Genomic DNA, 13868 nt, shown 5'->3' with positions numbered 1-13868 from the left:
GCATTATCTAATCCCCCACCAAATCGTACTAAGGAGGACCAGCGTCTACCGGCATTGTCACGGAGGATCAGAAGTTTTTTCTCCGGCCTACAGTCAAGACGTACTCTGATTTTCGCTGATTGTTCACTGCATTATTCACTGACTTGATTGTAACTACTTATACACTTTTATTCTATACAATATAAATGTATAGTTAATTGGAAAGTTCTACGAGAGATTTTACTGAGAACCACTCTTTACCGCCGAATTTTGAAATGCATTATCCATTGGAAAATTCACACTGCGGGATCTTTGAATTTCGAGCGATACTTCTGACAGATCTAGAAGGAAGGAAGAATATTATATATTCTCCTAGTAAGTAAGGGATAATTAGAAACTAGGGGAGTTAAAATTATTTTAATCCTTTTTCTATCATATAATTATTATAATTAATGTCATTAATTTAATTTCCATTGGATTATTTAACATAATTTTGTCATTATTACTTTACTTGATATAATTATATTGTACGATTCATAATTATTACTATAATTTATAATTATTATTTCGATTTATAATTATTAATTATCCTATTATTTGAGTTCATTATCATTATTTGATTATTATCGTTTATTAATAAATGAAATGATTGAGTTAATAATATTTATATTAATATTGATAATTTATATTAATATTGATTATTTTAATTTTATTCATTCTTTCGGCATTACTTTATGATCAATTGCGTTTTCTTATTTAATCTAATCATTTAGTTATACTATATTATTTTATTTTATCTTTTTATTCTGTTTATCCTCATTTGGAATATAATTTTAAATTTGATAATAGATCATAATCTCCCTCATCCCCAGTAAACCCGGTGAATGCAGAGTGACTGAAAAATACGAGAGGCATTGGAATAAAATAATTAAGTTACCCATCTCGGTATTGTAGTATTCTATTATTTTGTAACCGGGACGTAACACCCACTTTCTGACACTGCCGATAAAGTTTATATTGGGTGCGTGTCCGTGCTACACCCATAATTTTCGTATTGAGAAACACGGGCATCGAGTTCATTTATGCGTGATCTTTTCTCTTTATATATATTATCTCATTACTCCCAGTCGTATAAATTATATGTAATAATAATAAAAAAAATAATATATTTTTATTATTATTATTACCCGGTAAAAAATTGTTCATGTATATTCATGCAGAATTGAATATAATTGTACAAAACTATATATAATTGTGCAAAAATATGTATAATTATAAATGATAGAGTACAGGACATTATATATATTTATATATAAGTGCAATAACTGTTACATATAATTATATATAAGTGCGCATTTTGCATACTTATATACAGGGTGTTTCATTTTAATCCGACCAGTCGAATATCTCGAAAACCAAGCCCGGGAGAGAAAAATATTTCAGACAAAAGTTGTTTGGTTTCGAGGGGGCCATAAGATGGTGACAATGATTTGACCTTGAACAGTCATTTGAAGGTCACATAAAGGTCACCTTAAAGGAGGATCGGTAAATAAGGCCAAAATCTGCCTCGCGATGGAACCTAAACTAACTGTAGAAAAGTCTTTCTTACAACCCAAGAAAGACGAAAATCACCGTCATTTATCCGAGAAGTGGTGGGAAAGTTTTGGGAATAGCGTATTAAGTTGTTAGGCTTTAATGTTGATTTATACATCGAAACTAACAGTTTTTCTTGTATTAACTTTAAGAGATCGTATCTGTTAGCCCCACTGATACCCCCATTATATCTCTGAGAAATGCTACCGACGCGACATCTACTGTTTCGATTTTTTCATCCGAGATTAAAACCCGAGTGCGCACTCCTGTCCTTATATAATCTCTATACTGTGTGTATTGAGAAGAGAGGATATAAGAACTCAGTCTTGGAAACGCATGACTTGTTTCGTGCTCACTTTTGACTTAAAAAAGAAGATATTAACAATACGAACGGACATGTAGAAATCACCTTCATGCTATTGTCTATATTCATTTTACAGTTAATATTTTTCATAAATCCACATTCGCTGATGTTACACCTATGTTATGTATGATGCGCACCTATATGCACATACAAGTTTATGTCTTTGTATTTTCCAAATTATTTAGGATTTTTTAAGATTACTGTTGCAGTGTATGGTATTAAAACGCTTACAGATTTTGTTTCATTACTAATCTGTAGATAGTAAATATCTGACTCAGAGTTTAACAAGACTTTGAATAGAGGTTCTGAAGTTTTCAATAAGAACACAGATTTTTCACACAGTTTGTTTAATACGTCAAGTTTGTTTTATTTTAGTGGGATAGTTCTATTCAATTTAGTTTTTTCTTTCAATTATATCGCGATGACAAAAGTCTGTTCGACCTGTGGCATAAGTCTCGAAAAACGATCACGCACAGATTATCGCGAAGTGGACGAAAGATATTATTGTAAAAAATGTTACAGAAACTTGCATCGTCCTGAGGCACATTCCTCATCTGGGCAAGATGATTTTGCTGCACAGCAAAATGAGTTACAGCCTACTGTTCATCTAGATATTGAACGAAGTTATTCAGGCCACAACAAATGCGTTTTTGGGTGTTCTGTAGTTAGAAGTTTAAGAAATCTGACTAAAGAAGAATGTCTCGAGATATTTATAAAAAAAAACGTATTTGTAAAATATGGTGCACGTGTTTGTACCGTGCATGATTTGAAAGAATCACTAGTAATTCCTAATGATTTTGAAACAGCTGGTATGGGGGTTTCTTTGAATGCTGAAGAAATACTAACTTCTTTCCACACATTTAAATCCATTATTCTGACAGAAAGAGACAAAGCACCTCTTTCCTTTTTGAATATGAAAAATGACATGTTGAAATTCGAAACTGGTTTAGAGCATCAGCAATATTTCGACGTTCTACAATTCCTGTCAAGTGAAGATTTACTTACTCGTGTCCGAATGGAATTCGCTTTGGGAGTGTATCTATCTCGTCTTCGACGAGGTTACACTTTTGAAGAACTAGCTATTCGCTGGAATATTGCAGAAAAAACTGCTCGCAATTACTGCCAACTTTGCAGATCCATTCTTATAGGGCCTTTTTGTGACAAGTATCTTTCACTGACGCGCGATCGTGCTGATCTGATCAATCATCAAACTGATACTGCTAAACGTTTACATGCTCCGTCTGGTGAACACATTATTCTCGTGCTTGATGGCACATATGTCTTTATCCAGAAAAGCTCCAATTTCGCATTTCAACGTATGACTTATTCTGGCCATAAACACAGGAATTTGATCAAACCAATGATGGCAGTATTTCCTGATGGTTATATTGGAGCGGTTTGGGGTCCTTTTCCGGGAAACAAAAACGACGCTTCTATTTTGATCGATCTTTTAAATACTACCGATTGGAATAGTTTTCAGCCCGGCGATGTTATAATCGTTGATCGCGGTTTTAGGGATTGCATTCCAAATATCTCGAGCAAAGGATTTGTAGCGAAGATGCCATCTTTTGCCGATAAACCCTCATTACCACTGACAACGCAGCAAGCAAATTCCTCACGACTTATCACAAAAGTTCGCTATATTGTCGAAGTTGTAAACGGAAGAATAAAGAAAATCTTTAAGTATTTTGATAGAACTATTCAAAATACCATACTAGATACCTTATTCAACGATTTTAAGATTGCTTGTGCTTTACTTAACTTGACATTTAAACCAGTTGTCACTTCTGATCTTGATAAAAGAATTATAGATAGAATGCTTCATTTTTCGAACGAAAAAAATCACTTATTTGAATTGGTATGTCAAGAAAAACTAAATTCGCAGACCTCTCGTTTCCAACGTATGGAAGATGTCGAGATAGAATTCTTTCCACGATTAGATATGCAAGATCTTTGGCTTTACACTTGCGGCTCGTACGCAATTAAAATGGCACACAGTTATTATGCTGATCACTTAAATTCAAACGGTGATTTTGAGTTTGAAATGGCGAAACCAACAAGACCCATTGATTTTAGAAAATACGGTATAGCGTTGGACTGGTCTGCTAGTATTTTTTTGAAAGTGCGTATACGATCTCGTCACTCCATGTCCATTAAGTACTTTGTATATGTTCTTGTCGATAAAAACAAACAAGGAATCGAAGCACTTAGTGCTCATTTTTGCAGCTGCAAAGTGGGACAACGTGTCGTTGGATGTTGTTCTCATGTAGCCACAATCATGTGGTTTTTTGGTTATGCCCGTTTTTTACTTGACATAAACAAACCTGCACACTCTCTTTGTGATATTTTTTACAACATAGCATCATCAGAGTCCGAAGAAAACGATGAGGATGATGTTTAAGAACAGACTAAAAAAATTAAAAAAGTAAAAAAAGTAAAAATAAAAAAATAAAAAAAATTAAAAAGTTTTAAATCTAAAAACAATTAAAAATATTTAAAAAAATAAAAAATTACTTTACTTTGGTTACACAGATACGATCTCTTAAAGTTAATACAGGAAAAACTGTTAGTTCTTATGTATAAATCGACATTAAAACCTAACAGCTTAATACGCTATTCCCAAAACTTTCCCACCACTTCTCGGATAAATGACGGTGATTTTCGTCTTTCTTGGGTCGTAAGAAAGACTTTTCTACGGTTAGTTTAGGTTCCATCGCGAGGCAGATTTTGGCCTTATTTACCGGACCTCCTTTCTTAAATGGAATACCCTATATATTTTTGCACATTCTTGTAGCTGACATCGAGAGCTTTCCAAAACACTATAATTAAGTACCTTTTCATTAAGTACTTTTTGAGTTATGAGGCTTGAAATAATTTCTTAATTCTACATAAACCGTAAAACATCTAGTAAAATATTCATTTTTCGATTATCTTACCTTAATACTTTTACGTACAAAATAATGAGAGGAATCAATTGGTGTAAAGAAAACACATAGTTGTTTTGAAGAAAAAATATGTAATTTGCAATTAACAATTCCATATTTTTTCTTCAAAACAACTATGTGTTTTTTTTACACCAATTGATTCCTCTCGTTATTTTGTACATAAAAGTATTAAGATAAGATAATCGAAAAGTGAATATTTTACAAGATATTTTACGGTTTATGTAAAATAAAGAAATTATTTCAACCCTCATAACTCAAAAAGTACTTAACGAAAAGGTACTTAATGATAGTGTTTTGGAAAGCTCTCGAGATAAGCTACAAGAGTGTGCAAAAATATATAGGGTGTTCCATTTAAAAAAATTGAAGTGACCTTCACGTGACCTTCAAATGACTCTTCAAGGTCAAACCAATGATACCATCTTATGGCCCCCTCGAAACCAAACAACTTTTGTCTGAAATATTTTTCTCTCCCGGGCTTGGTTTTCGAGATATTCGACTGGTCGGATTAAAATGAAGCACCCTGTATAATGTTCACAATGTTTTATGTATAATTATATATGGATTTCTGTTAGTTTAATATATAATTATATATAAGTCTTGCGTCATATATAAATATATATAAGTAACAAATATAGTTCAGATACAATCATGCATAATTGTATACGATTCTATATAAACGAGAAATTTTGATCGAAATGTATATGTATCTTTTCCTCAATGCACTCATGAACAACGGATAGGTGAAACATTTTGTTTTGTGCTTAATAACTGTGATTGGGATATACTTATATATATACACATTGCAAAAGATCTAGATACGATGTCAATAAATAAATAATCATAAAATTATCTCACTGTTGATATAAATAAATGTAAAATAAATTTTCTTCTAATATTATGCTTTCTACAACCATTTCGCTGTTGCTTTCAGGTATACATATATATATATATAAGAAGTATATATAAATAAAATAAAATAAGGTGAAAAAAAGCACCATTTTCACATTAATAAGAACTGTGTTTGTTTATTCTTAAAGAAATATATATACATATATAATGTGGGATACGAACACATTTTGGAGAGCGTTATCGTTATATATTATAATTAATACTTATGGATATATTATAATTATGGATTAGAGTATTTTCTAGACATGAACTATATGGCATATACCCCGTAAGCAAAATGTTAGCAGTATGTTGGCAGACTGGTAACAGATTTAATCAAAGTATATCAGCAGACTGACATCAACTGCGTCCTCATTCAGCTTATATTCTGCTGACAGAGCCTGCTCACAAAATCTGACAGCAGATTGATAGCAGAAATCCAGCAGGATCTGTTAACATGACTTGACGCTCGATTGTCGGCAGAAATCGAGCAGGATCTGCGCACGCAATCTGATGGCAAATTGACAGCAGAAACCGAACAAGATTTGAGCTTACTTATATTAATGTTGTATAAATGCAATAAAATTGATTATTACAGGTGCTAAATAAGAGTATTATCGATGAGTTATCGGTTAATGACAATTTTTTCTGATATGACATAATGTATAATAATATATGTTATATCGTAATTATTCTCACATAACGAAGGACTAGTTCAATTTAATTAAATTAATAATAAAGTAAAAGTAATTTAATTTATAAAACGAAATATAATTTATTTAGAATTAAATTCTTGCTTTATGCTTCAAATAGGCAGTAAATGAATAATTTACCATTTATCCTATTGATTCCAATCAGTTTAATATTCTGAATCTCATCTGCTTGTATCAGATGTCAGAAATTAAAGTGATAGAAATAGTTACTATATTTTTGATCTTTTATTAATAATCGCGACTTTATATATATTTTTGACAGAGATTTGATTGCGAGAAAGTATATCACATAGCGGTAAACGAAGGAACTATCGAATCATGCAAACTCTGTTCTGCTTCTGCCGTCAATCTGCTATCAGATATTGTGTGCGCAAATCCTGCTCGGTTTCTACAGGCAATCTGACATCAAATTTCGCCGCACAGATCCTGTTCAATTTCTGCCATCAATGTGCCGTCAATTATATCAACAAGTTCTGCTCGTTTTCTGTTGATAATCTGTTGTCCAGTTATGTGAACAGATTTTGTTATATTTCTGTTGACATTCTGCCGACATTATATGATATATCAGAACCTGCATCAATTCTGTAATCTTTCTGTCGACAAAAATTTGTAACAGATTACCTGACAAGATCTGCTTTAGCAGACTTGGCTATTGGAGTAGTAATATGGCATATTTTTTATTTTATTTATAGTTGATTGATAAACGATTGTGTAATATATTGTACGCGTGCTTATATTACAAATTATATATACACAATCGTTTATCAATCAACTATAAATAAAATAAAAAATATACCATATTACTAAATATACCCAGGTAAGGTTTGCCAACTCTTGCCCAACGTTAAACGTCGGGCCGACATTGGCGATATCACGGCAAATCGACTGTCACTATTCGATCGCGGCGCGACGTCGGCTCAAGCAAGATTAGCCGACTTTTGCCCGATACCGACTCTGGGGTCAACGTTGGCAATACCGCGACAACTGGTGTCTGACATTGACCTGACATTAAGAAAAAAATTATATTCGTATATTTATTTCGAAATTTTATTACTTTCTTAAAACTGAATTTGTTTCTTAATGATAAATTTGGTTCTTAAAATAATTTATGGAAAATTATATATTTGCGCTAGTTATGACATATGTAGATAATATATAACACTTAAATTAAATGAAGAAGTAGTCTACTACACGAAAGGCAGTTGTATGGCACGCCGTTTTACTTTTTAATAGCAAACATTTTAAGTACAAAATTAAAAATAAATTTTTTATTTTAAATTAATAAAGAAACTATTTGGAAACATTATTATTATGTAGACACATAAAAAAAATTATATAAAATGATGTCAAACGTAAATTTTACCTTAACAGTATAGGTAAAGATAGGAATTTTAGGACATTATTATTATGTGCTGACATAAATATAATTCAATTTTATTACATAGAATCAAAATATTTTTATTTTGTAAATAAATTATTAAAAATTAGAACACATTTTTTTATACACACATTAAAACTATACATGGTCAAAATATTGCAAGTAAATCTTACTTTTATATTTTGTAATTTATATTGTATTGCATTTAAAATGTGCACATTTTTATTAACATTTAAAAGTAATATATAAATTATTTTTTGAGATTATCTAAAATTGTGTGTATTTTAAATTATTATGTGAAGTTATTTTTATGCTGAAAAAGATAATTTAATATATTTTTATAGATTTTATTTTTATTTTATATTTTCAAGGTTTTCAAGATTTATGAAGGATTGAAGAAAATTAATTTATGAAAATAAAATTATGTCGGAGCATAATAAAAATTCACAATTATATTTATGTCCGGACATCATTTTAATTCATAGAATTATTATTATATCGTGACATAATTTTAATTCCTCGAATTTTTATTATATCGCGACATAATTTTAATTCCTCGAATTTTTATTATATCGCGACATAATTTTAATTCAAGCTGGTGATTCTTTAGTCTACAATATTGGCAGCACTGAGGAGCGACAACGCGCAAACTCTCTGACGAATAGTGCCTATAAAGTTTCTTTTTTACATGTGGCGTGTGTAACTTTCCCGCGTTTGCCCACATAACCTCAAAAATAATATTACTCGGAAAATAATCTTAAAAGTAAGCTTTTTGGAAAATTCAAGTTGAAATGTCCGATGAAAGGGAAATTGCTAATCGTTTGTTGATGATAGCAACTAGTGCATGCAGTGAATCAACACAAGAAGAACAAGACTTTTCATCTTTGGTGACAGCTACTCGAAGAAGTTTTAGAAGGAATAATGTTATATCTAGTCCATGTAAAGGCAGAAAGAAAAAAGCAACATTTAAAAGAAAAGTGATTTTGATGAAACTAGCACATGCTGATTTTTTTCCATCTAACACAGAATTAAAATTTTTAAAGCAAAGAGGATTAGGTATAGTTTAATTATTATTTATTATTTATCGAATTATTCAATTTATATAATTATTGAATTGTATTTATATTAAATAATAATTGTATTATTAAAAAATTGTATTTCTAGGTTTAGTTGAACAGCCATTCGAAATAGCAAGACATTCTTCATTTGATAAAATAAAGGCAGATATTGTTTCACTTTTTCATCCTCATATTCAAAATTTGTTAAGAATGTGTGGCTTTCGATTGGGAAAAGTAGAGAGAACTAAGAAAATCACTCTTTTAAAAGACATTCAAGATGGAACAGATTTAGAAAAGAAATTACTTCAAAGCAAAATCGTCATATTGCCTCTAAATGATTTTCCAAATGATTTGCCTCTTGTTGAAGATAATTCTTTTTCCGTTCAAACAAATGTGTGTGATACTTCTATAAATTCCTCAATTCATATGTGTCAGGAAGATAATGATTCTGATCATTTGGAATTAGAGCAAATTTCGTTGAATAATTCAACTGTATCACGACGCACAACAATTGCTCGCCAGTCAAGATCAACAACAATGCAATATCAAACAATTGAAAATAATTTTGATAAAGATGAAGAGGAAGAAGAAGAGGAAGAGGAAGATGATCAATTACGTATGTAATTATAATTATTTAATATTTTAATCTACATTATTTATTTAATAATGTAGATTATTTAGTAATGTAGGGATATTCTGTATAACCGTAAAAAAAGATTTTCATTATTTGTTATATTTGACGACTTGACTTTAAAAAATAATAATAAATTATTAATTTAAGGTACTAAGGAGGAAACTAACAGTGTGGAGAAATGCTTTGTAGTACTTCCGTTTCTTCCAGAAAATGCAGAAACTATCACTATCCAAATATCAAGGAGTCATTGTTTTCATGATTTAATGAATATGTACATGGATGAGCAAATAATCAACAAAAATTTGCAAGTTACTTTTCTTGGAGAGATAGGTCTTGATGGAGGCGGTCTTACTAAAGAGTTATTTAATATTTTTTTTATTAAATGCGAAAGTATGTTTTTTCGAGGTGAGGATTGTATAGTTCCATACTTGGAGCTAAGCAAAATAAATGAATTAGACAAATTTGTCATAATTGGACGAATATTGCAGCATATGTTACTTTTGACAAATAATATACCTGCAAAATTATCAAGAATTACATTAATGTTAATTGCAAAGCCTGAAAGAGATATTAATTCTGATATTTTATTACAAGAACTATTACGTTATGTAAATCCGTACTTACGAAAGATTTTGAAAAAAGCTCTGAAAAATGTTATATCTTTAAGTGAAAAGGAAAAGGAGACCATTCAAGATTTTTTTCAAACAAATCGATTTTTTGCGAGACCAAATTCCGAGACATTGTCAGAACAATTAAAAATTATTGCTACAGAAATTTTAATAGAGAAACCTAAAAAATTGATTACAAAAATTCGACAAGGTGTATCACCAGAAAAGTATGCTAATTTTTGGAATAATTGCGATTTTGATGTCTTTTTAGATATGCAGACTCCTACTGCTATAAAAATTGTTAATTGTTTAGTAACTGATCCTCATTTAACAAATGAAGAAAATGATATATTACATTATTTTACCATGTATATTCACTGTCTTGACAAAGATAAATTAACAAACTTGATATTTTTAATTACTGGATCTTTTGTTATGCCATTGCATATTGACGTAAAATTTAATGATACAGTGGGATTAAGTCAAAGACCTATGTTTAATACATGTACTAATACTATAACATTGCCAAAAACATATGCAAATTATGATGACTTAAAGAATGATTTAAATATGTGCTTAAATAGTGAGGAAGCTATGGAATATACAATGTACTAATATTCAAATGTCATTATGTATATTGCCCGTCATTAATTCGTTCCATTTCCCTAGCAAATTTATATAGGATATGTTACATATTTTATATAAATTATCTAGGCAAATGGAACGAATTATTGACGGGCAGTGTACTTAAAAATTTAAGTATTCAAAATTACACAAACGTGCGCGCGCACGCACACACACACACACACATACACACAAATAAAATAATGCTCAATAATTTAATTAATTGCTTTACCATTTTTTTCAATTTATTTGTTTTATTTAATATTGACAAAACGTTTATTAATTTAAATGGCAATTAGAATTAACAACATTTTTGTTTTCCTTATGCAATTAATTTAATTTTATTGTTTTAGTATTAATTTTAACATTTGTTATTGAACAATAACATTATAATATTAATTTCATATATACATAATGCATATATGCAATATATGCATTATACATAAATACATATATGCATAATTCTATGACGTAAAAAATTATATAGACAATTCTAAGTAAAATGTAAAAAATTTATTTTGATTTTTGTTTAATAAGTTCTGTTTTATTACAATGTTAAAAATTAAATAAGTTTAAAATTACAACTTTAATTGTTCTTATTATAATAACTTAGAGACTGAATATGTATTTTTTTGTTAAAATATGAAGCTACTTAATTATTTATTTATAATTTTATAAATAAAAATAATTTTATTTTTGAAATAAAACAATATTTTTTATTTAATTTCTTGTTGTAATTTATTGTGCTAATATATTATAATAAAATGTATAAGATAGAGAATAATTTTGTTTCACAAAAATGTTCAACAAGTAAATCCCTAAAATTTTAAATAACAATATCTATTTAATGAAGTTAACAAAGTTTATTCATATATCGGTTTATTTATATATAATAGTTGCGTACATTAGTTTATTCATATATAATAATTCATATAATAAAAATAGTAGTTGCGTTCAAATATTAATATGCAATGTTAAATATGATAACCAAAAGCTAAAACTAAAAATCCGTTAAAAGTAAAAATTATAATATTCAAGTACATTAACTTACATAAAATTATATAATATATTTATTATAATATATTAAGAATTTAATAAATTGACACATAGTATATATTTTTCTTTATTACATTTTTCTTCTAAACTAATAATATTTTCTAGATGTAATTTTTGTTCTTCACTTATTTCTAATATCGCACTAAAAGACGAAGAAGGGAGACTCGTGTTATTATTTATAATAGAAGCGGAAAGATCGATCCCTAAATTTTGTAAGGCCTCAGAAAGCTTTTCACGTAAAGTCATATTGGTATCAAAAATATCACGTACTGCTGTGTAAGTCGTATTGTAATTTTCTAATATTCCTTCCAACCACAGTTTTCGTGGAGACTTATTATTTTCTGTTCTCAGACTATGAACGTTCCATGCAGATTGAAATGATGATAACTTTTTATTAATAACATTTTTATAAATATATTGTATACAAAATCTGTGCATGATGTTTTCAATATCTAATAAACCCTGATCTTCTAAAGAATATAATTCAGTATAAATTGAATCACACACTTCTTTATAGACATCTACCCATAATCTTTCAATTCTTTGATTATGGACAGATTTGCCAGTTATATGGCTTCCTCTATGCATACCGCGAATTGTGTTCATTAAAACAGCCACAAGAAGGTTTTCATATCCATGATCTGACCGTACTCGTGAAGGTAGACCATAACTATTTACTGCATGCGCAAAGAAATTGATGACAGGTTCTGCTTGAATAGATGTGTCACAATTTAAATATATTATTAATCTAGAATATCCATCGATGCAACCATGAATCACAAAACCCCATCTATAAATTATAATATAATTATATCTATAAATAATTATAAATAATAAATGTGTAAAAGAATAAGAAAGAATAGATAATTAGCATTAGTATTGTAGAAATAACAGAAAGAAATTATACCTTGAAAGTTTTAAATGTGCATCCATGTGCCATAAAGAATTTGGTGTGGCTACTTTGTAAGTTCTTCTCTTAATCGTCTGGCTCCATCTGCTCGCAGTTCCAATTGGATCCATTGCATTCAAAATTTCTCTTATTCGATTTCTTTGTACACAAATTCCTGCTGCCTTTAAATATGACTGCATCATCTGTAATTTATTCTTATTATTATAATTATTTCCAGATATATTAACAAGAATATGATATAAAAGTAAGTCATCAGTGTAAAAATTAATAAAATTTTTTATTTCTGACTAAATTGACAATCAAGTTTGATTATAACATGCATGACGTTTCGACCATCGGTTTTGGTTCTTATCAAGTGATTTCTTTTACGTGAGTTCAGATATTGACGGTTGTTATTTAATCACATTATAAAATGTTTGGTAAACCGACTTTGAAAAGCACCTACTCATGTCAATGCATATTGTAATCAAACTTGATTGTCAGTTTAAATAAAATAAAAAATTTTATTAACAAGAATAATTTAAAAATTTTTAACAGAGGGAGGGAGAGAGAGAGAGAGAGAGAGAGAGAGAGAGAGAGAGAGAGAATAAATACTGTATGTCCAGCTCTTGGATGTTCTTCATGAATTTGTGCAATTTTTATTCTCAATTCATTATCTGATATTTGTGAATATCGTGCATGCATAGGCATATTTAATTCATATAACTTTTTATAAATAATATTTCTTGAACAACCTAAGAGGTTTGCCATACTAATAGCAGTATACCCTTCATTGTATAATAAAGTCAATTGCTCTTCATTTAACTGAACAGCAGGACGACCTTTTCCTGTTTATAACAATAATTAAATAAATATAATTAATATAATTAATATTTAGTTAAATTTAATAAATAATTCCGAATTTTTATTATGTCCTGACATAATTTTAATTTATTAATAAGAATCGCAATTTTCTTAAAACAATTATTTTTTGAAACTTTTATATTGAATAGAATATTTTTTATATTATTAAAAAGTAAAACGGCGTGCCATACAGTTGGCTCACGATCCAGAGGTCCCGAGTTCGAGTCCCATCAAGGTAAGTGTGTTTTTCAAATACGAGAAAACATTTAATCCAT

General features: G+C 29.2%; 3 protein-coding genes across 5 annotated transcripts; 2 read left to right on the top strand and 1 right to left on the bottom strand.

The window, feature by feature from the left end:
• Nucleotides 1–2357: 2357 nt before the first annotated feature.
• On the top strand, nt 2358–4337 carry LOC145973768 (uncharacterized). The gene has a single exon (XM_083103344.1). It carries the CDS (start codon nt 2358–2360, stop codon nt 4335–4337), a length of 1980 nt encoding a protein of 659 aa, XP_082959470.1.
• Nucleotides 4338–7711: 3374 nt separating this feature from the next.
• Nucleotides 7712–10939, top strand: LOC145973056 (uncharacterized). Of its 3 annotated transcripts, none has more exons than XM_083102218.1 (5): nt 7712–7858; nt 8471–8623; nt 8695–8916; nt 9025–9534; nt 9700–10939. In XM_083102218.1, exons 3-5 carry the CDS (start codon nt 8847–8849, stop codon nt 10773–10775), a joined length of 1656 nt encoding a protein of 551 aa, XP_082958344.1. In that variant the 5' UTR covers nt 7712–7858; nt 8471–8623; nt 8695–8846; the 3' UTR covers nt 10776–10939. The 3 variants fall into 3 exon arrangements, with proteins under 3 accessions (XP_082958344.1, XP_082958342.1, XP_082958341.1); XM_083102216.1 differs by having other exon boundaries at nt 7819–7858; nt 8456–8623; XM_083102215.1 differs by lacking the exons at nt 7712–7858; nt 8471–8623 and having other exon boundaries at nt 8646–8916.
• Nucleotides 10940–11745: 806 nt separating this feature from the next.
• LOC145973404 (uncharacterized) lies at nt 11746–13532 on the bottom strand. Its single transcript, XM_083102738.1, has 3 exons — nt 13345–13532; nt 12748–12932; nt 11746–12630 (listed from the first exon to the last, which is right to left on the bottom strand). Exons 1-3 carry the CDS (start codon nt 13498–13500, stop codon nt 11868–11870), a joined length of 1104 nt encoding a protein of 367 aa, XP_082958864.1. The 5' UTR covers nt 13501–13532; the 3' UTR covers nt 11746–11867.
• Nucleotides 13533–13868: the final 336 nt, after the last annotated feature.

The sequence above is a fragment of the Camponotus vicinus genome, unplaced genomic scaffold (genome assembly GCF_025532165.1).
Source record: "Camponotus vicinus isolate PSW18456_S1 unplaced genomic scaffold, iyCamVici1.0 SCAF_6, whole genome shotgun sequence".
NCBI lineage: Eukaryota > Metazoa > Arthropoda > Insecta > Hymenoptera > Formicidae > Camponotus > Camponotus vicinus.
Note: the sequence above shows the minus strand (reverse complement) of the source record. Positions and strands in the feature narration are given on the sequence as shown.

Bases quoted from the DNA above. Each gene is read 5' to 3' on its own strand.
- LOC145973768 (XM_083103344.1), top strand. From the start codon at position 2,358: ATGACAAAAGTCTGTTCGACCTGTGGCATAAGTCTCGAAAAACGATCA.
- LOC145973056 (XM_083102215.1), top strand. From the start codon at position 8,652: ATGTCCGATGAAAGGGAAATTGCTAATCGTTTGTTGATGATAGCAACT. The intron at 8,917-9,024 runs GTATAGTTTAAT...TTGTATTTCTAG, and splicing joins TTTAAAGCAAAGAGGATTAG to GTTTAGTTGAACAGCCATTC. The intron at 9,535-9,699 runs GTATGTAATTAT...TATTAATTTAAG, and splicing joins AGAGGAAGATGATCAATTAC to GTACTAAGGAGGAAACTAAC.
- LOC145973404 (XM_083102738.1), bottom strand. From the start codon at position 13,500: ATGGCAAACCTCTTAGGTTGTTCAAGAAATATTATTTATAAAAAGTTA. The intron at 12,933-13,344 runs GTATTTATTCTC...AATAAATTACAG, and splicing joins ATCCAAGAGCTGGACATACA to ATGATGCAGTCATATTTAAA. The intron at 12,631-12,747 runs GTATAATTTCTT...TATAATTTATAG, and splicing joins GCACATTTAAAACTTTCAAG to ATGGGGTTTTGTGATTCATG.